Source organism: Dendrobates tinctorius, unplaced genomic scaffold, assembly GCF_039654945.1.
Source record: "Dendrobates tinctorius isolate UK_male_01 unplaced genomic scaffold, ASM3965494v1 ptg000254l, whole genome shotgun sequence".
In the NCBI taxonomy this organism is placed as follows: domain Eukaryota; kingdom Metazoa; phylum Chordata; class Amphibia; order Anura; family Dendrobatidae; genus Dendrobates; species Dendrobates tinctorius.
The window spans coordinates 12,205,708-12,228,939 of record NW_027361921.1 but is presented as its reverse complement, the minus strand read 5'-3'; the positions used below and the strand labels follow the sequence as shown (position 1 = coordinate 12,228,939).

The window sequence follows — 23,232 nt, the reverse complement described above, 5'->3', positions numbered from 1 at the left end:
TCTTGTCTAAATAAATAAAGCTGAGTGTAAGTATGTGTGAGTATCAATACACGCCCATTCCGCATAGCCACAGGGAAAGAGCCCCTGGTCCAGGGACACCCGACAACAGTTGTGACACACAGCTTGGCCTTACATATATTGCACACACAGCTCTGCTGCAGGGAGCTTTTGATCCCATTGTGGCGTGGCTAAGGGTTGTGTAGTCGATGGGAGATATGTGTCTCATAAATGGCTTGTCTCCATAATGTAAGGCATAACAAATATTGCTGTATTATTATTGTTTCAAGGACCTGTGGTGAGGTCACAGTCATGTGACCAGTCAGCTGCTGGGTTCATGGGTGTGGCTACACCCTAATAATGTGGCCTGCTCCTGAACCAGAGAGCTGTGTGTGAGGGGTATACACCTCCTGTGTGCGCTGAGGCTCGCGGACTGAGCCTGAAGGAAAAGACATTTAATGTTACTTTGTCTCCTGATCTGAAGGCTGTTTATTTTGGTGACGTGCTGTTTGGTTTATGACGTAATAAACAGCATGAACTTTAAGGAAACCTGCCTCCTGACTGTCTCCCGTCGCACCTAAGCGAGTAGAATCCTTACAATTGGTGCTAGACGTGCGGGCAGAGTTCCCAGCAGAGACTTGAGACCATTGCTGCATGTCCTGGGTAAGGTTTTCAGCGAGGCAGCAAGCTCTACCCGGAATAATGGAGGACCTGCTGAAACACCTGGTCCAGGCCCAGACACAGCAACAGGAGGCCAACAGGCTGTTCTTACAGCAGCTCCAGCAGAGCCAGCAGGAGCAACAGCAGCTAATGCAACTTCTGGCAACCGCCATCCAGGAGGTCAGGAAGAGCGCCCCTACCCCAGGTCCGGCTGATGCCACCCACATCACGAAGGCGGTAAGACGCGCATTGCAAAAATGACCCGAGGATGATGTGGAGGCCTTCCTGACGGTGTTTGAGAGGGTGGCTGAGAGGGAAAAACTTCAGCCAGAGCAGTGGGCAGAGGTACTGGCCCCATACCTGACGGGGGAGCCCCAGAAGGCGTACTTTGACCTGACTGTACAAGACGCCAGAGAGTATCCCAAACTAAAAGCGGAAATTCTCGCACGTTTAAGGGTGACAATGACTACCAGGGCACAGCGAGTTCATCGCTGGGCCTATCACCGGGACAAACCCCGCGCTCCCAAATGTTCGACCTGTTGCACCTGGTCCAGAAATGGCTGCAGCCAGAGTCGTCTTCCCCTGCACAGATGGTAGAGCGAATGGTGATGGATCGGTTTGTGCATTCCCTGTCGAGACCTCTACAGATTTGGGTTGCCCAGGATGATCCCCAGAATGCCGATGAACTGGTCGGACTGGTCGAGAGATACCAGGGGATAGAAGGCTCCTTGGGGAAGCAGCCCGTTCCGTATTGGGGGTCCCAACAGGGGGCGGAGTCCCAAAAAGGGGTGGGTCATCCAAGGTCAAAAGGGGCGGGGAAGGCGGGGCCCAATGTCCCCACGGGTGATATTATTTGCTGGAAGTGCCACGGGCCTGGACATATAGCTGCCCGTCTGGAGCATGGGACGCCGTAGTTCATACTACACATATCCAGCTAACAGTGTGAACTCGCCACCTAACGAGGACCCACAAGCGTGTCCCGTGAAGGTGAATGGTTGAGCAGCAATGGCGCTTCTGGACTCCGGGAGCTTGGTGACCCTTGTGAGAGCCAGTTTTCCTCTCAACATACTCCCGGGTAAAAAGATTGGCGTTCGGTGCATACATGGCGCTGCAAAGGACTACCCTATGGCCAGGGTGAACATTGAAACGGCGCATGGCACCGAGTCGCATGAAGTTGGCGTTGTTCGTGACTTGTTGCATTCTATAATTATTGGCCGGGATTTCTGTCTGTTTTGGGATCTGTGGAGGAAGGGTTCTGAGTGTGCTAGCAAGAGCGGGGAACCAATCTACCCCAATGAGGTATCGCCACCACCAGAGGCAGACGGGTTTCCTTTATGTGTCCTTGTGGGGGATGAGGAGGAAGGGTCCCCTGTATCTGACCTTCCAGAGTTAGGGGTGGCCGGTGAGAATTTTGGGACTGCCCAACATAGGGACCTAACGCTGAGAGAAGCCTTCAACAATGTCACCGTCATTAATGGGGTGGTACAAGAGCCAGGAGCAGACACAAGGTTTCCCTATTTTATGTTGAAAGGGGAATTGTTATATCGGGTCACGAAAATGAGGGAGGAGGTGGTAGAGCAGTTAATAGTAACAGGCCCCTATAGACGGAAAGTGTTGGACATGGCCCATTCACACATCTTGGGGGGACACCTGGGGGTGGAAAAACCGCAGGAACGGATTGTACAGAGGTTCTATTGGCCTGGGTGTCATCGGGAAATAGCAAACTATTGCAGGTCCTGCCCGACATGTCAGTTAACTGCCCTCAGATCTCATTTTCGGAACCCTCTTGTGGCACTGCCGATTATTGAGGTGCCATTTGAGAGAATTGCCATGGACTTGGTCGATCCCTTAGTTAAATCAGCTCGGGGCCATCAGTATATATTAGTCATCCTGGACTATGCCACACGCTATCCTGAGGCCATTCCCCTGAGAAACTCCTCCGCGAAGAGTATAGCTCGCGAGCTGGTCCATGTGTTTTCCTGGATGGGTTTGCCAAAGGAGATCCTGACCGACCAGGGGACACCTTTTATGAGCAAGGCGATGAGGGACTTGTGCAGAGTCTTGCAAATCTCCCAGTTGACGACTTCAGTGTACCATCCGCAGTCAGATGGCCTTGTTGAGAGGTTTAACAAGACACTGAAGAGCATGCTGAGAAAAGTCAGAGAAAGATGGTAGAGACTGGGATTGTCTCTTACCGTATTTGCTGTTTTCTATCTGTGAAGTCCCCCAGGCCTCCACGGGGTTCTCGTCCTTCGAGCTTCTGTACGTCCGGCATCCGCGAGGTCTCCTAGATAAAGCCAAGGAAACCTGGGAAGCCGAAGTCACGCCCCACAGAAGCATCATTGAGCATGTGGCACTGATGCAGCAGAGGGTTGCAAAGGCGATGCCCATTGTTAAAGAACATCTCCGCCAGGCACAAGAGGCTCAGGCCAGGGTCTACAACCGGTCAGGCAGAGTGAGGCAGTTCAATACGGGAGACCGAGTTCTCATGCTAATCCCGACTGTGGAGAGTAAGTTCTTTGCCAAATGGCAAGGGCCGTATGAGGTGGTGGAGAAGCTGGGAGACGTAAACTACAAGATCCACCAACCCGGAAGACGGAAGCCATACCAGGTTTACCATGTCAACCTCATCAAGCCGTGGCAAGATAGAGAGCCAGTGGTAACTCCGTCCTTGCTGGACAACACCTGAGTGAAGTTGGCACCCCATGTTCTCAAAAGATGAATAAAAATACACCATTTGTTTGTGCTGCGTTTGTGCTGGTTTGTGCCGCAAAAATGAACGTTTGCGCCGCTTTGGTTCCAGAGATATTGCGCGTTATATTTTTATGAAGCTCCACCCACTTTCCACCCCATGTTCTTAAATTTTAAAAATGAATACACCATTTGTTTGTGCTCCGTTTGTGCTGGTTTGTGCCGCAAAAATGAACGTTTGCACCGCTTTGGTTTCCGAGATATTGTGCGCTCAATTTGCTGAAACTCCACCCACTTTCCACCCCATGTTCTTAAATATTAAAAATGAATACACCATTCGTTTGTGCTGCGTTTGTGCTGGTTTGTGCCACAAAAATGAACGTTTGCGCCGCTTTGGTTCCAGAGATATTGCGCGTTATATTTTTATGAAGCTCCGCCCACTTTCCACCCCATGTTCTTAAATTTTAAAAATGAATACACCATTTGTTTGTGCTGCGTTTGTGCTGGTTTGTGCCGCAAAAATGAACGATTGCACCGCTTTGGTTTCTGAGATATTGTGCGCTCAATTTGCTGAAACTCCACCCACTTTCCACCCCATGTTCTTAAATTTTAAAAATGAATACACCATTCGTTTGTGCTGCGTTTGTGCTGGTTTGTGCCGCAAAAATGAACGTTTGCGCCGCTTTGGTTCCAGAGATATTGCGCGTTATATTTTTATGAAGCTCCGCCCACTTTCCACCCCATGTTCTTAAATTTTAAAAATGAATACACCATTTGTTTGTGCTGCGTTTGTGCTGGTTTGTGCCGCAAAAATGAACGTTTGCACCGCTTTGGTTTCCGAGATATTGTGCGCTCAATTTGCTGAAACTCCACCCACTTTCCACCCCATGTTCTTAAATTTTAAAAATGAATACACCATTCGTTTGTGCCGCAAAAATGAACGTTTGCGCCGCTTTGGTTCCAGAGATATTGCGCGTTATATTTTTATGAAGCTCCACCCACTTTCCACCCCATGTTCTTAAATTTTAAAAATGAATACACCATTTGTTTGTGCTGCGTTTGTGCTGGTTTGTGCCGCAAAAATGAACGTTTGCACCGCTTTGGTTTCCGAGATATTGTTTGCTTCTGCAGTTTCTTCTACGGACCAGGTAAGAACATCTGTGGCAAGCTGGTGCCCTATTTACATTCTGCCACTACCAGCTGTAAACCTAGGGCCCCCACCCTAGTCAGGTTGGAGACAGGAGTGAGACTAGGGAGATGGTGGTCGGGTGGATCGCCCTTGCGGGTGTGAAGTCTGACGGTCTAGTTAGGGTTGCAGCGTAGGGAATCTAGATCGGCGGGGGCACCAGTGGTCCGCACCTGGTCTCAACGTTATTAAATTATTGTATATATTTTCTGTTGTGGTTTCTCAGCCAGAGGTGTGTCTGACTTTTCAGCTGCAGTCTTATTGGTTATTTTTGTCACGTGAGTGTTGGCTGTCCTCTCCCTGATGACGTCACCTTGCAGGGAGGGTTTTAGGACCCAGTGGCTCCCATAGTTCCATCTGGGCCTGCTGAGGGGTTTTGTTTCTTTTTTTTATATTACCCAGCAGGCCTAACACATTGTTTAGCCAAATTACGTTGCACTATAAAAAGAATTCCAGGGAAAAAAAAGATTGTGATTACTTTTGACGTTGGCCAGTTTATGTAAAGTGACTGTCATCTTCTATGAAAATCTTTGCATAAATATGCAATGACCGTAGACATCACCACTTTGTGTGTGATGGCTTTGGATTGCAGTGTGAATATGGCTGGGTTAACATTACATTTGGGCATACTGGGCATACGCTCCATTCATTTCTATGATCTGGCTGGGGTCCGCAAGTGACCCTAGTTGGCTCATTTTTGCTCCATATGTGGTTTTCTTGCTGGACTCAAAACCGTGGTAGACCATGATTTTGTGTCTGGCTCAAAACAAAAGTATTGTTATTTTAATATAGCTGTCCAACTAAACAGGACCTTCAGAGCTTAATAAATCTTTGCAAATCAAACACAGATAAAAATGGAATTACCAATAACAGATGAAACTTTGTAGACAGCAGAACTGTTTAAAGAACCATGAAACGGTTTAATCATAATGGGAAATCCACATTAACAAAATGTTAACAGAATAAAAAAATATTGGTCAGGCATATTTTAGGTTATTTTAAACATACACTTTAAGCACCAAAACAACCTTAGAGGAAAGCATTACTAACACTTTGTTTGGTGCCAGGATACTTTTAAACTTTCCACAACAATCTTGGAGCCTGTGACTTGCCACGGGACTCATGATGAGACAGATTCTCCACATATTCACTCCTCCTTTGTAAATATTACAACATGGGGTTGTATCTTGGTCTTTGCAGAGGCTGTTGTAATAAAGTCACACAGGTCATCATATTTCTCCCAGCCATTAAATTTTCTTCTACAATAGGCAACATAATGACCAAGAGACATATTGCCAGTTCCTGGAATGAAGGCAACAACCCCTCGTAGCACAAATGAATGACTGTCCAGATGTATGTTCACAGGTATTTCGGACAGTGTATACTGTGTTTCTGCACTTATTTCAATACAAAGTACTTGTCCAGTGGTGCAGCTGTGCGTGACCGAACCACTGCAAAGGAATTTCAATGAAGATGCATCCTGAATTTTCAAGCCATCTGGACACTCTTGAGGTGACTTTAATGGCTTTAGACATTTTGAAACATTTAGGTGTAGCCCATCTTCCAATGCTAGCTGAAGTTTACTAAGTCCATTAGTTTCTAAAATATGTATATTGATTGGCAGAAGAGGGATTGCTCTTGAATTAGCTATATTTCTATTGCAGTACACAGAAGACCACTGTGTTTTAATTATTACACTTGGTACCTGTCTCATTGTCATTGAGATTATGTGTGCAACATTACATTCAGCATTGACCTGCCTCACACCTGACTTCAGCTGAACATATTCAAATATTCCAGACAGTATTTTAGCCCTCATTGCATAAACTTCCTTTCCAACTCCCTTTGTCACAATTGTCTGCACCAATTCAAAAATTTCAACGGTGTTTTCTTTGATGACATAATTGCAAAATAATCCACTGTCCCAGAATGCACAACAAAGACACTGGCAAAATGAATCAAATGCACAGGTATTAATGATACTTATAAGCTTTTTGTTTACTTGTATTGTTTTTTTAGCTAGATGGTTACCATTTTTCAAAATGCTCACCTTTTTTTTTCGGTTAAATTTTGTGTCCATGTGCAGCAACTCGGAACATGGGGTTAGGTAGGACAATCTCTTTTTTGGAGGAATACTGAGACCTTTTCAATTTTCAACAGGCTGCTCCTGCAAGCTACTTTCATCACCCAATTTTATGTGAACTTGTGAATCCTCCTCACAGTTGCTGTTTTTTTGCCCATTCTCTTGGCTCATATTTTCACTGCTTTCGGTTTTCTTTATGGGAGCTGAGGAAAGTCTCATTTTGCCTTCCATAAATTCAAGGTGACGAATTACAAATCGGTCGGTTCTAATAGGGAGACATTCATGTTTAAAGAGTCCATTTTTTATGTTCTTAAATTCAGCCTCAACATTTGCAGAACTTGCTGTCATGTTCACACTTTTAAAGTGTGGAACCATTATGGCTGTCCAAAGTGGAAGGTAACATGCCATTCTTAAAAGATTTGGAACAAGTTCTGGAAGGAAATGTAAATTGTCTCGGTCACCATGATTTGCTGCAAGCATCTTACTCCTTTCACAAATTTCTGTTGCCCATATTTTCAGGTCTGTTTGGCATGGTTGAATTGGCTCATCCTCTTGTTCTTTCATCTCTACTCCATAGTCATCTTCAGTGACAGTGGGTAAAACACGTCCCTCTGCAATCCGTCTCTTCAGTTGAACTTTGCTAGTCTCTGATAAAACTGGTGTGCCTCTGTCATCATTCCCTTCTGATTCACTAAAAGCAACAACTGAAATTGAATGAATGAGTTCTCTCGCATCATCAAGTGATGTAGACTGTAGAAGTTGTGCCATTGCTCTGAGATAGAATTCCCTTACTCTGTTTCCAGCTTGCCTCAGACATTCCCATCGGCTAATAAGCTTGATACAGTGCGCAACATCAATTCTAATAAAGCATGGTGGTAGTTTTGATGCAACATTCCTGGTCAACACTCCAAAACACTGATTTATATATGTCTTCAAGTCGGGGTAAGGAGTGAAAGCCTTAACTAGAGCTCCAAGCAAAGCGAGGGAGAAATCACAAACTGCTTCCTTTGGAACAGTAGCACCTGCTTGTTTCCATTCAGTCAGCCATTGTGCTATAGAATTAACAGTATGGCTCTCAGAAAGCATCTGCACTACTGGGATATGATCTCCACTCGAACACAAAACCCCTTGGTACAAAAAGATGTGTGCAGAAATGCCAACAGGTCTTTTTAGTTTTCTCACTACTGAACCTGTTGCATCAAAACTTACATAGGAACCCAAGTTCTTTGACTTTATTTGGTAGACTTGCATCTGAGACTGGGTCCAGTAATGGCAAAAAAATGTATCTAGACCAATGTTGTGTATGCTTCCAGTCTGAGGAACACTGTATTTCAGGAGATGTAATGAAAGAATTGGGTCCTTGTGCATTAACTCTCTTTCGCCAATCTCTTGCTTGGCTTTTCTTAACGTTGCTAGATTTGGTAGATGGCTAGGCTCAGGGTCACCAACATCCATAACTTTATAAGCCTCAGCTGCTCGCCATACATGTGCTTGTTTTCGTCCTTCCCAGAGTTCTTTTGACAACCTTTTTCTTAAATCTCCTGATAATTTACGTTTTGATTTTCCTGTGTAGAGACTGTCATCAATATTGCAGATCATACACTTAAGCACTACTGGCTTAGCAATCTCTGGTATTTCTTCAACTTTTATGGATAGTTGTGCATCACACTCTGTGCAGCACCCTGTTATATCTATGTAGTTAGATACAACATTTGGATAAACCTTTGCCCTCCTGAATTTAAGTGTGCACGATGACTTGATATTTTTCCAGATCTCCTCATTCAATATGTGAGTCCATGTACCAGGTTTTAAGATTGTGTATTCTCTTTTATCAGCATACATAGATTTGTCATTGTAAATTACTTTTTCAGGCCAAATTTTGATCCAGCTCTGAAAAGAAAGACTGAACTCAAACTGAATGTCATAGCACTGAACTGATGAATGACTCTCTGTTCCTTCTGAGCTCTCACTGTTGGAAGGTTGTTTTGGGATATTTGTAACATCTTTGTACAGACCAAGGGCTTCCCATACATTGTGCCGATTTGTCTTTACAAACGTGTAAAGGTTTTTTGGTGACATTTTGTTATTTAATTTTTGACACAAGTCTACCCATACTTTTTCTGAGGGGAATGCTATTGCCTGTCCTGTAATAATTTTTTCATGTGAAGAACAGATGACATTTATAATGTCATCATAGTCACAGGCTGGCTTCCTGGGCATCTGATCAAAACAAAAAATGTTTTTATTAGTTTTACATGCAGTGTATTATATGGAAAATAATTGATTACATAATTTTTAATAGTTAAGATACAGTGGTCCCTCAACATACAATGGTAATTAGTTCCAGGTGAATCATCGTATGTTAAAACCATACTGGAGCAGCAGGTGATGCTGCATTCAACAGAGTCCTTCATATGTTGAAATGATCGTATGTTGGGGCCATTGTATGTGTTGAGGGATCACTGTACTGAGATTAAATAATCCTATTCTTAGCATGCTCACTTCTCTCTACTTTTACAGATGAAAAGTCTATTGTGTATCTCTGCCTCTCCCATAGTAATAAATGGTGGGGGCGTGCCTGCCACAGCAAAGCCCTGTGGTTGGCAGTCACTCTGCACAGGGCGGTGATTGCTCCATGCAGGGGAGCACTGAGGGCCACTGCAGGAGATTGCAGGGGGTCCCAGTGGTCAGTACCAAACCCCCCCCCCCCCCCCGGGGGGTGGGATAGGGGATAAGTTTTGCAGCAGAGTACTCTTTTAATGGGTTAAAGCATTACTGTAATTACAAACAACTTGATGTGTTGGAGAACTACAACCCCCAGCATACCCGGACAGCCTTTGACTGTCCTGTCATGCTGGGAGTTGTAGTTTTGCAACACCTGCAGGCACCCTGCTTGGGAAACACTGTTGTAGACAGATAAAAGTACAACTCCATGATTGAACTAAAGTTTCTTTGCTCAGGTAATAGCTTTGCAGAAATCTACCAAGACAGTTTAGCACATTTTCAGTTCAAATAAGTAAGTACACTTGATTTACCCTGGGAGTCTCTCAGCTAGTAGTCAAATTGTTAGGCCTTTCCCCAAGTTACAGTGTGTGGGGGAGGAGCATCACAAGCAGGAAATCGAAATGAAGTATGGGGTCTAGTAAGGAACAATTTATACATTTTTTTATTATAAAATTGCTATGGCTAGCCGGTGTTTTTCATTTCTTTTTATCTCCCTTTATCCATATATCAGTTACAGTGATTTGAGGCACAAACTCAGTGCGAGATACAGCACAAACGAATGATGTATTTATTTATTTTTAAAATTTGAGAACATGGGGTGGAAAGTGGGTGGAGTTACAGCAAATTGAGCGCACAATATCTCGTAAACCAAAGCGGCACAAACGTTAATAAACCAAAGCGGCACAAACGTTTTTTTTTGCAGCGCAAACCAGCACAAACGCAGCACAAACGAATGGTGTATTCATTTTTAAAATTTAAGAACATGGGGTGGAAAGTGGGTGGAGTTTCAGCAAATTGAGCGCACAATATCTCTGGAACCAAAGCGGTGCAAACGTTCATTTTTGCGGCACAAACCAGCACAAACGCAGCACAAACAAATGGTGTATTCATTTTTAAAATTTAAGAACATGGGGTGGAAAGTGGGCGGAGCTTCATAAAAATATAACGCACAATATCTCTGGAACCAAAGCGGCGCAAACGTTCATTTTTGCGGCACAAACCAGCACAAACGCAGCACAAATGAATGGTGTATTCATTTTTAAAATTTAAGAACATGGGGTGGAAAGTGGGTGGAGTTTCAGCAAATTGAGCGCACAATATCTCGGAAACCAAAGCGGTGCAAACGTTCATTTTTGCGGCACAAACCAGCACAAACGCAGCACAAACAAATGGTGTATTCATTTTTAAAATTTAAGAACATGGGGTGGAAAGTGGGCGGAGCTTCATAAAAATATAAGGCGCAATATCTCTGGAACCAAAGCGGCGCAAACGTTCATTTTTGCGGCACAAACCAGCACAAACGCAGCACAAACGAATGGTGTATTCATTTTTAAAATTTAAGAACATGGGGTGGAAAGTGGGTGGAGTTTCAGCAAATTGAGCGCACAATATCTCGGAAACCAAAGCGGTGCAAACGTTCATTTTTGCGGCACAAACCAGCACAAACGCAGCACAAACAAATGGTGTATTCATTTTTAAAATTTAAGAACATGGGGTGGAAAGTGGGCGGAGCTTCATAAAAATATAACGCGCAATATCTCTGGAACCAAAGCGGCGCAAACGTTCATTTTTGCGGCACAAACCAGCACAAACGCAGCACAAACGAATGGTGTATTCATTTTTAAAATTTAAGAACATGGGGTGGAAAGTGGGTGGAGTTTCAGCAAATTGAGCGCACAATATCTCGGAAACCAAAGCGGTGCAAACGTTCATTTTTGCGGCACAAACCAGCACAAACGCAGCACAAACAAATGGTGTATTCATTTTTAAAATTTAAGAACATGGGGTGGAAAGTGGGCGGAGCTTCATAAAAATATAACGCGCAATATCTCTGGAACCAAAGCGGCGCAAACGTTCATTTTTGCGGCACAAACCAGCACAAACGCAGCACAAACGAATGGTGTATTCATTTTTAAAATTTAAGAACATGGGGTGGAAAGTGGGTGGAGTTTCAGCAAATTGAGCGCACAATATCTCGGAAACCAAAGCGGTGCAAACGTTCATTTTTGCGGCACAAACCAGCACAAACGCAGCACAAACAAATGGTGTATTCATTTTTAAAATTTAAGAACATGGGGTGGAAAGTGGGCGGAGCTTCATAAAAATATAACGCGCAATATCTCTGGAACCAAAGCGGCGCAAACGTTCATTTTTGCGGCACAAACCAGCACAAACGCAGCACAAACGAATGGTGTATTCATTTTTAAAATTTAAGAACATGGGGTGGAAAGTGGGTGGAGTTTCAGCAAATTGAGCGCACAATATCTCGGAAACCAAAGCGGTGCAAACGTTCATTTTTGCGGCACAAACCAGCACAAACGCAGCACAAACAAATGGTGTATTCATTTTTAAAATTTAAGAACATGGGGTGGAAAGTGGGCGGAGCTTCATAAAAATATAACGCGCAATATCTCTGGAACCAAAGCGGCGCAAACGTTCATTTTTGCGGCACAAACCAGCACAAACGCAGCACAAACGAATGGTGTATTCATTTTTAAAATTTAAGAACATGGGGTGGAAAGTGGGTGGAGTTTCAGCAAATTGAGCGCACAATATCTCGGAAACCAAAGCGGTGCAAACGTTCATTTTTGCGGCACAAACCAGCACAAACGCAGCACAAACAAATGGTGTATTCATTTTTAAAATTTAAGAACATGGGGTGGAAAGTGGGCGGAGCTTCATAAAAATATAAGGCGCAATATCTCTGGAACCAAAGCGGCGCAAACGTTCATTTTTGCGGCACAAACCAGCACAAACGCAGCACAAACGAATGGTGTATTCATTTTTAAAATTTAAGAACATGGGGTGGAAAGTGGGTGGAGTTTCAGCAAATTGAGCGCACAATATCTCGGAAACCAAAGCGGTGCAAACATTCATTTTTGCGGCACAAACCAGCACAAACGCAGCACAAACAAATGGTGTATTCATTTTTAAAATTTAAGAACATGGGGTGGAAAGTGGGCGGAGCTTCATAAAAATATAACGCGCAATATCTCTGGAACCAAAGCGGCGCAAACGTTCATTTTTGCGGCACAAACCAGCACAAACGCAGCACAAACAAATGGTGTATTTTTATTCATCTTTTAAGAACATGGGGTGCCAACTTCACTCAGGTATGGACAACCTAGAAGGAGAGGTTAGGGTGGTTACCATAGCGGAGACCCTATCGAACGCCCAGAAACAGCAGTGCAAGGAGTTACTCCAGAAAAACAGGGACTTGTTTTCAGAGTTTCCGGGGTGCATGAAGGTGGTGGAGCAAGAAGTTCTGACCGAGCCACATGTGCGGGTGAATGTGAAACTGTATCTTATTTCTGAGGCCCGGCGAGAGGTAATCGCCAAGGAGGTACAGCGTATGTTGAAGCTCGGGGTCAATGAGGAATCCAAGAGCGGCTGGTCGAGCCCGATTGTCCTGGTCCCAAAACCTGATGGTGAATGGAGGTTCTGCAACGATTACCGGAAGCTGAATGAGGTCTCCAAGTTCGACGCTTATCCCATGCCACGTGTTGATGAGCTCATCAAGACTTGAACCTGCCAGGTACATAACTACTTTGGATCTGACAAAGGGATACTGGCAGATCCCCATGGCACAGGAAGCCAAGGAGAAAACGTCTTTCTCCACACCAGATGGATGCTTCCAGTATGTCCGGATGCAGTTTGGCATGCAGGGAGCGCCAGCAACTTTCCAGAGGGCTATGGATAGAATCCTTGCATCTCATAAGCTATACGCTGCCACGTACCTGGATGATATCGTCATCTTTACTCCGGACTGGGAGTCTCACCTGGAAAAGGTCCAAGCAGTGTTTGACGCTCTAATTGAGGTGGGGTTTACAATAAACCCGAAAAAGTGTGCCTTGGGTAAGGAGGAAGCCAAGTACCTCGGATATGTAGTGGGGCGTGGCGAGATCAAACCCCAAATCAATAAAGTGGAGGCAATTCAAACATGGCCGAGACCTCTGTCAAAGAAGCAAGTTAAAGCCTTCCTGGGGATCGTGGGATATTACAGAAGGTTCATCCCTAACTTCGCCACAATGGCTGCACCTCTAACTGATCTGCTTAAGGGGACAAAGTCAGTGATGGTCACATGGTCTGAAGAGGCAGAGTCGGCCTTCCAAGAAATGAAAGGGGCTCTATGTAAGCAGCCCATTCTGGTGGCCCCAGACTTTAAAAAAAGAGTTCATCCTTCAGACAGATGCCTCAGATGTCAGGATAGGTGCAGTCCTCTCCCAGGAGATACATGGGGAGGAACATCCTGTCCTCTACCTGAGTAGGAAGCTATCATGTGAAAATAATTACTCAGTCGTAGAGAAGCAGTGTGTGGCCATAAAGTGAGCCGTGGATACGCTACCGTACTATCTGGTGGGACGTAAATGCAGATTAATATCCGATCATGCTCCACTCAGATGGATGAGGGAAACGAAGGGTAAGAATGCTAGGGTCACCCGCTGGTTCTTAGCCCTGCAAGATTTCAACTTCCATGTAGAGCATAGGGCCGGGAAACTACATGGTAATGCCGATGCCCTCTCAAGAATCCCTTGCCTGGTAGGTGAAAGTGCCAAGCCCCATGGCTTTAGGCAGAGGGGGGAGGTATGTGGCAGGGCTAAGGGTTGTGTAGTCGATGGGAGATATGTGTCTCATAAATGGCTTGTCTCCATAATGTAAGGCATAACAAATATTGCTGTATTATTATTGTTTCAAGGACCTGTGGTGAGGTCACAGTCATGTGACCAGTCAGCTGCTGGGTTCATGGGTGTGGCTACACCCTTATAATGTGGCCTGCTCCTGAACCAGAGAGCTGTGTGTGAGGGGTATACACCTCCTATGTGCGCTGAGGCTAGCGGGCTGAGCCTGAAGGAAAAGACATTTGATGTTACTTTGTCTCCTGAACTGAAGGCTGTTTATTTTGGTGACGTGCTGTTTGGTTTATGACTTAATAAACCGCATGAACTTTAAGGAAACCTGCCTCTTGACTGTCTCCCGTCACACCTAAGCGAGTAGAATCCTTACACCATGTATGCGGGGTTACTATACTTCCCCCAGTGATGTGATATAAGACCCTGCTCTGTGACATAAGCTGACACTTCTACCCCAGCACCAGCACAGCCCTGTGTTTGACTACTCCTCCCAAGTACGTGACTTGTTACATGGTCGCGATATCATCACAGGTTCTTTAGCTGCCTAGGATCTCGCATTTAACAAGAGTTCAGGCAGGGAAAACAGGAAAAAACGACCCAGGATTGGGTCTGTGAACCAGCTGCTGGCCTGGCAGGAAGGTGCTGGTATGGGGGGGATGGGACAGAGATGGCATGGAGGGGACGTGGCAGTGCTGTCTGCCCGATGACACTGCCTGCCACCAGGGCCGGTTTTAGGCAAAGTGGGGCCCTAGGCAAAGTTTAAAATGGGGCCCCAAATGCTAACATATTGCATATCACACAGAAGCATTTCGATTGTATTTACATGCGCTGTGTTCAGGTCGCTAAATGAGTGTGATCGACAATATTGAAGTAGTTCAACACTTGTTTTCCAGCCTCGTTCCACCATCTGAGAAAGAATAATGGGACAGGACAATCACTAATGGATCACTAACAGATCACCATACAGTATCATGTTATCAGCAGCACATCTACATTTTACACCCCATAGTCCTCCATATAATATAATGTCCCCAATGGTCCTCCATATTGTATAATACACTCCCTATACTTTAGTCCTCCATATTGTATAATACACTCACTATAGTCCTCCATATAGTATAATACACTCCTCAGTCCTCCAAATAGTATAATACACTCACCATAGTCCTCAATATAGTATAATACACTCCTCATAGCCCTCCATTAAAATACACTGCTCAGTCCTTCATATAGTATAATACACTCCTCATAGTGCTCCATATACTATAATGGACCGCCATAGTTATCCATGTAGTACAATTCACTTCCCATAATATAATGCACCCCATAGTTCTTCATATAATGTATTCCCCATAGTCCTCAATACAGTATAATGCAGCCCACATAAAGCATAATGCAGCCACCCCATAGAGTATAATGCAACCCCGCCATACAATATAATGAAGCCCCTATAGAATATAATGCAGCCCCCCTCTTATAGTATAATGCAGCCACCCCTTACAGCATAATGCAGCTACCCCTCCGAGTATAATGCAGCCACTCCACAGAATATAATGTAACCCCCCCATAGAATATAATGCAGCCCCTCCATAGAATATATGGCAACCCCCTCAGAGTATAATGTAGCCCCTCCATAGAATACAATGTAGCCCTCCTCATATAGTATAATGCAGCCCCCATAGAATATAATAAAGCCCCCATACAATATAATCTAGCCCCCCATAGAATATAATGCAGCCCCCCATAGAAAACAATGTAGCCTCCTCACATAGTATAATGTAGTCCCCTCATAGCGTATGATGCAATCACCCCCTATAGAATATAATACAGCCCACCAATAGAATATAATGTAGCCCCAAATAGAATATAATACAACCCACTTTCCCTTAGAATATAATGTAACCCCCCATATTATATAATACAGCCTCCCCAATAGAATATAATGTAAAATGTACCCCCTTGGTATATAACACAGCCGCATAGTATATAGCCCATGACCACATGGTATATAGCACAGCCCCACATAGTATAGGTATATAGCACAGCACCACTATGGTATATAGCACAGTACCACATGATATACTGCACAGCCCACTATGCACAGTATATAGCACAGCCCACTATGGTATATAGCACAGTACCACATGATATACAGCACAGTCCACCATGGTATATAGCCCAGCACGGTATATAGCCCAGCACCACATGGTATATAGCCCAGCATGGTATATAGCCCAGCACCACATGGTATATAGCCCAGCATATTATATAGCCCAGTACCACATGCTATACAGCCCAGCATGGTATATAGCCCAGCACCACATGGTATATAGCCCAGCATAGTATATAGCCCAGCATGGTATGTAGCCCAGCACGGTATATAGCCCATCATAGTATATAGCCCAACACAGTATACAGCCCAGCATAGTATATACCCCAGCATGGTATATAGCCCAGCTCCACATGGTATATAGCCCAGCTTAGTATATAGCCCAGCACCACATGGTATATAGCCCAGCACAACATGGTATATAGCCCAGCATAGTATATAGCCCAGCGCAGTATATAGCCGCCCCCCCCCGAATGGCCCCACAGTCCAGTACTCACACTGATATATTAAAAAAAAAACAAAAAAAAAACACTGCTCACCTTCTCCTTGTGCCCGCGCTGCTCCCGACTCCTGCTCTGCCTGGCACACAGTGAGTGCGCGATGCTGTGTCTGAGGCTGACGCTCTCTCCTCCATCATTGCTTTGATCTGTAGTTCAATGCGGCGGCGGGGGGAGTCGGCCCTGGAGGAGGCAGGCCCCCTGCCTCACAGGGGCCCCATAGTGGCTGTGTAATGTGCCGCTAGCTGGGGGCCCCTGAGGGAGCGGGGGGACCTAGGCAGCTGCCTGTCTGCCTGCCCCTAATGCCAGCCCTGCCTGCCACTATGTGTATATAAAAGCTGTACTGCAGAAAAATGCTGTGTATAATGGAGAGGCACAAGGTGCAGATGGAGGCTGTGTAAAAAGAAGGAGCATGAGGTGCAGGAGGAATAAGGTCCCTTAACTGCCATCATTATTTGTTATAACTAACTACAGTTAGTTACTATGCCTGGGCAAAGCCGGGCTCTTCAGGTAGTTTGGTATAAAATTACTACTGATGGAGCGGCCGGTGACCGAACAACCAGTCATTCCACTCCCCTATTAGAAAAGAAGGTTTCCACTACTCCATCACATGTCCTTGTATTATTTATCTTAGAAGAGAGGACGATATGTAATAAAAAAACAGGGCTCTATTTAATCTGATATGTAAGGCACGGAGCTGTACATAACAAGACAAAGAACTGTGTAATAAGGGATGGCAATATACATAACAAAGGAAAGTATGTAAGATATATACATATATGGCAAAAATCATAATCAAAAATCTCTGGCAAAAATCAAGAGACCACTGCACAGTTTTATAAAAATCAGCTTCTCTACATGTCCGACAGCCATTCCATTCCAGTGTCAGTTGAATTCCAACCAGAGTACATTGTACTTAATGTGCTTCTGATTAGGTGATCACTTGAGCCAAATATTATTTAACGAAGGAAAGTATAAAAAACCCTGCTGTGGTGTTCACAATCTTCTTGCAATAGGACAAGCAGGATGGCAAAGAAAGTGCTAGTAATATCCCAAAAGTAATAGGAATGAAAAAATAGCTTTTAACCATGCCAAAGGAGCTGAAAAGAAAAGCCTTGAGTGAGGAAAAGGGCTCAATTCTGGCTTTATTAGCAGAGGGATACAGTGAGCATCATGTTGCCTACATCCTTAAAATATCTAAGATGGCAGTCCATTACAGAAAGATCAAGCAGCAGACATTGGGGACAAAGCTACAGACAGACCGGCAGAGGGCGAAAACGACTCTCCACTGACCGGGATGACAAGCATCTTATTCAAGTGTCACTCAGCAACCGCAGGATGACATAAAGTGACCTACAAAAGGAATGGCAAATGGCAGCTGGGGTGAAGTGCACAGCAAGAACAGTTCGTAGCAGACTCCTAGAGGCAAAGATCAAGTCATGTAAAGTTAGAAAAAACATTTAATCAATAATAATCTTTATTTTTATATAGCGCTAACACATTCCGCAGCGCTTTACAGTTTTTGCACATATTTTCCTCACTGTCCCTGATGGGGCTCACAATCTAAATTCCCTATCAGTATGTCTTTGGAGTGTGGGAGGAAACCGGAGTACCCGGAGGAAACCCACACAAACACGGGGAGAACATACAAACTCCTTGCAGATGTTGTCCTTGGTGGGATTCGAACCCAGGACTCCAGTGCTGCAAGGATGCAGCGCTAACCACTGAGCCACCGTGCTGCCCATCAATGAAAAGCAAAGGAGAGCCAGGCTGAAGTTTGCCACAGACCATAACAATTGGACCATAGAGGACTGGAGTAAGGTAATCTTCTCTGATGAGTCTAATGTTCAGCTTTGCCCAACACCTGGTCGTTTTATGGTTTGATGGAGACATGGTGAGACGTACAAGCCACAGTGTCTTACACCCACTGTGAAGTTTGATGGAGGATCGATGATGATCTGGGGATGCTTCAGCAAGGCTGTAATTGGGCAGGTTAATCTTTGCGAAGGATGTATGAATCAAGCAGCATACAAGGTTATCCTGGAAAAACAGTTGATTCCTTCTGCTCAGGCAATGTTCTCCAACTCAGGACTGGTTTTTCCTGTAGGACAATGAGCGATGCCACACAGCTAGGTCAATCAATGTGTGAATGAAGGACCACCACATCAAATCCCTGTCATGGCAATCCCAATCTCCAAACCTGAAGCCTGTTGAAAACCTCTGGAATGTAATCAAGAGGCCGACGATGGATAGTCACAAGCCATCAAACAAAGAAGAACTGCTTAAATTTTTGTACCAGGACTGGTATAAGGTCACCCAAAAGCAGTGTGAAAGACTGGTGGAAAGCATGGCAAGACGCATGAAAGCTGTGATTAAAAATCATGGTTATTCCACAAAATATTGATATCTGAACCCTTCCTGAGTTAAAACATTAGTATTGTTGTTTCTAAATGATTAGGAACTTGTTTTCTTAGCATTATTCGAGGTCTGCGATCACTGCATTTTTTGCTATTTGGAACATTTCTCATTTTCTGACAAATACAAAATTTAGTGCTTGGATATTCGAAGACATGTTGTCAGTAGTTTATAGAATAAAATAGCAATTTACATTTTACTAAAAAATATACCTATAAAGAGAAAAATCAGTCAAACTGAAAATTTTGCAGTGATCTCTTAATTTGCCAGAGCTGTATATATGTATACCGTATATATACAGTGTATGTATGTATGTATATATATATATATATATATATATATATATATATATATATATATATCTATGAACAACAACAAAGCAAAGTCCAGCAATAACGTGAGCAATCCAGGATGCTGTAAAAAAATTATTTTCTCTTTCTTTTTATTGATAAATCCATTAAAATACAATGGTCCAAGCAGTTCAAAACAGCAATAACGCAGGAAAGTAGTGCAGATAGTCCTAAAAAATAATTTTCTAACAGCATCCTGGATTGCTCACGTTATTGCTGGACTTTGCTTTGTCGTTGTTCACATTTGTATGGATGGACTCCTACATCCAGATCCGGGCACAACGGAGTTAACCAGGTCAGCTGAGGTCCCAGGTGGTTCACAGGAGTGAGCTGGTCTACATTGTTGGATATATATATATATATATATATATATATATATATATATATATATATATATATATATATATATATATATATATATATATATATATATATATATATTCTCAAAAAATAAAGGGAACACTATTCCATTTGCAACAGGCTGTTTGTGTTCCCTTTATTTTTTTGAGCAGTATATATACTGCACAGTATATGTGCACTGCAAGTGGTGGAGAGGAATTCCTTGCGATAGGGAAGATAGCAAGGAGGACCCTCCACTCATACTGAGAACCAGTGCTGAAGTTGTGTCCGGTACATGTGGGAAAGAAGACAACCTGTGGGGCCTTACCCAGTATGCCTGTTTGCAAAGACTACCAGTTGTCAAGTAAAAGTTTGATTATTTCCTCTGTATTGATTGCTGCCAAGGTTCCAGAAGAGGAAAACCTGGAGCCAATAGAGGCCGCAGGCCACAACCGGAAGGGGACACATGTTGTCTGTAAAGTGCAAGAGCAAGTGGGATCAACAACTAACTCGCCCACGACCACTTCGCTTGGGCACTTTACACAAACACCCTGCATTAAATAGCTATAGTGCATCAAAATAATATAAGGTTCTTAGTTAACATAATTTTAATTAAAAAATGCAGGATGTTTATCTTGCTTTTTTCCTTGATTTTGTCTGTTTAGTGGCCAGTGTGAACATGTGCCTACACGTTGCATGCACACCAACTTATATTCCAGTCCATGTCTTTAAGTTCTTCTTTATGGACATCCGGCTCCATGCTGCTGCAGCTGCACAGGTGCTGCACTATACAGCAATATAGAGACATTTTAACTGTCACTTAAGGTCCTGTTACATTTAGCGATGCACCAGCGATCCCGACGATACGACCCGGTCATGATCGCTGGTGCATAGCTAAATGGTCGCTAGTGAGCTGTCAAACAGGCAGATTTCACCAGCGAAGCAGCAGCGGTCGGCGGTCGCTACTTACCTGTCACATGCAGCGAGGGTGACTGTTGTGAATTCTCTCTCTGGCTTCCCTCTGGTGATTACTGAAGATAGTGGAGTTGGTCAGATTGAGAGTTCTCTTTCTGGGCTCCCTCTGGTGGTTACTGGAGGTAGTGGAGCTGATCTGATTGACAGAGGCTTGCCACCTGATAATGAGGAAGACGATTGGAGATCTGGGGTTTCTGATTGGGATTTAAGACAGCTGACTCCCTCTATCCCTGCTGGTGATTTTCTTCCTGTGCCTCCTGAGGTCTGATGTCTCCTGCTCTTTCCCTGCATGTTCAGCTAAGTGGTTCATTTTCTTTTCTGTTTGCATTTGATCTGGTTTTGTTTATCTCTGCTTTGTGCGGGTCAGCTAGCTCCGGCTGGGGCTGTGCTGAATCACCGACTATATGTTACTGCATGTGCCAGTTTGTTTTGTCCCCTTTTATATTGGTCTTTTTTTGCTTTGCTTTCAGAATATACCACAGTGCTGATATAGTGGGGGGCGATGTCGTGCGACTTCAGTGTTTTGTGCATCAGACGTGTTGGACTTTTTGCAGGGTTTTTTGCATGATTGCAGACAGTGTCTTTCCTTTCCTGTCCTGTCTAGTCAGTGTGGGCCCCATCGTTTGCTCAGTCTATTTTTCTGCCTGCATTTGTGTTTTCATCTTGTCTCACCGGCAATATATGTTTGGGGGCTATCTATTCCTTTGGGGTCTGCTCCGGGGCAGTTTAGATTTCCCCTTTCTTGCTTTAGGCTTAGTTAGCTCTCCGGCTGTGCCGAGGCATCTAGGATCATCGTAGGTACGCTCCATGGCTACTGCTTGTTGTGGACAGGATCAGGGGTCTGCATCCGCTTAGTTACCAACCTCTCTGGTTTTCTGTGGCTTAGCCTGGGCCTGCTATCCTCCTCGGTGACCCATTCATAACAGGTGACGTCTTCCGCTCGCGTCCATGGAGTCGCTCGCAGGCGCCAGCAGGAAGCCGACGACGAGAAATGGACCATCCCGTTCTCGCGCGATCAGCGATATCCAGCGGGGAGCCGGGTCGGAGATAAGTGTTACATGTAGCGAGATCGCTACCGATATCGCTGTTGCGTCACAAAATCAGTGACGCTTTAGCAATATCGGTAGCGATCTCGCTATGTGTGAAGGGGGCTTAAGAGTAGATTTTTATAGTCTATGGGTAGCCCAGAAGTAATACATTTCTTACTAAGAAAATAACACATTAATCTTTACAAAATGCAAGCATAGTAAGTATTTATGTAAGCCATATTATACTGGACATTGCTTCTATTTTTCTATTTTACCTTGCAGAATCTAGTCCATGGAATAAAGTCATCTGTATTGATCATATTTGTACCTGCAGATAAAAGAGCACAAAAATTCATGTTGAATTGATAATGTATAGAGACTTACAAAAACAGAGACATGGCTGCTCATATGTGCATGAATTTGTGCCCGACAGAAATCATGCAGCATAAACAAATTGCCAGGCAGAGGTGAAGCACGTGGTCTTCATGTGATACATTTATGGGCCCCCTATTCTGATTAAGCACACGCCGCAAAATCCAGTGCATTTTGCCAAGAATTACCGTTAATTATTTATTAAGCTAGTGTTTGTGTTTCACAGTATTTGCTATACAAAGAAATAAAACAAAACTCATAGTAATAAATATGGAAATGAAAATTGGTAGCAAAAATATATTTCAAACGTCTCTTTCTAAAAGTACAGATCATGTAAACATTTGTAATAAAGAGTTGTGCATGTAGACTTTCTTTAAATAATTCAGGGCTCTTTATAGACACCTTTTTCAGCGTCACAATTGGCTTTTATTAATATTTTCACATGGATTTCATTTTTATGTTGGGACACTTTATAAACGCATATTTATGAGCGGTTTTTAACACCTCTAGAAAAGTAAATGGAAAAACAACATACATACATAGAACATGAAGCAAAAAAAAACACTGCAAAAAATGAACAAGCAGACTTTGCAATACTTAAGGGGGTTGTCTAGGCATTAATATTTATGACCTATCCTTAGATTAAAGCACCACTCTAGTATTTATTTTTAATTGCAGCACTGGTTGGGAGATTCGAATCTAAAGGGGGCTTCACACAGTGATATCACTAGAAATATTGCTAAAGCGTCACTGATTTTGTGACGCAGCAGCGATATTGCTAGCGATCTCGCTACATGTGACACCTCCAACTGGCTCCCCCGCTGGCTATCACTGATCGCGCGAGAACGTCCTGGGCCATTTCTCGTCGGCGGCTTCCTGCTGGCGCCGACGAGCGACGCATGGACGTCTTCATCGCCGTGTCTGACAGGTAAGTAACGACTGCCGACCGCTGCTACGTCGCTGGTGAGATCTGCCTGTTTGGCAGCTCACTAGCGACCATTTAGCGATGCACCAGCGATCCTGACAGGGTCATATCGTCGGGATCGCTGGTGCATCACTAAATGTAACGGGACCCTTAGGTCTTTGATTCAAACATACTCACCAGCCATCGTCTTCACCTTCCATCACCGACACTTTGCTGGAGCGAGCTGGAGGTCGCTTTTCAATTCAACTC

General features: G+C 44.1%; 1 protein-coding gene across 4 annotated transcripts in view; it reads right to left on the bottom strand.

Annotated features, from left to right (window-relative positions):
• The window catches only part of STAT1 (signal transducer and activator of transcription 1), a 630,302-nt gene that overhangs the window by 212,139 nt on the left and 394,931 nt on the right, over positions 1-23,232 (bottom strand). For all 4 annotated transcript variants that reach the window (XM_073558164.1, XM_073558167.1, XM_073558166.1 and 1 more), the window contains exon 18: positions 21,962-22,014. In XM_073558164.1, the coding sequence (XP_073414265.1) occupies positions 21,962-22,014 (53 nt within the window). The remainder of the gene's footprint in view (positions 1-21,961; positions 22,015-23,232) is intronic.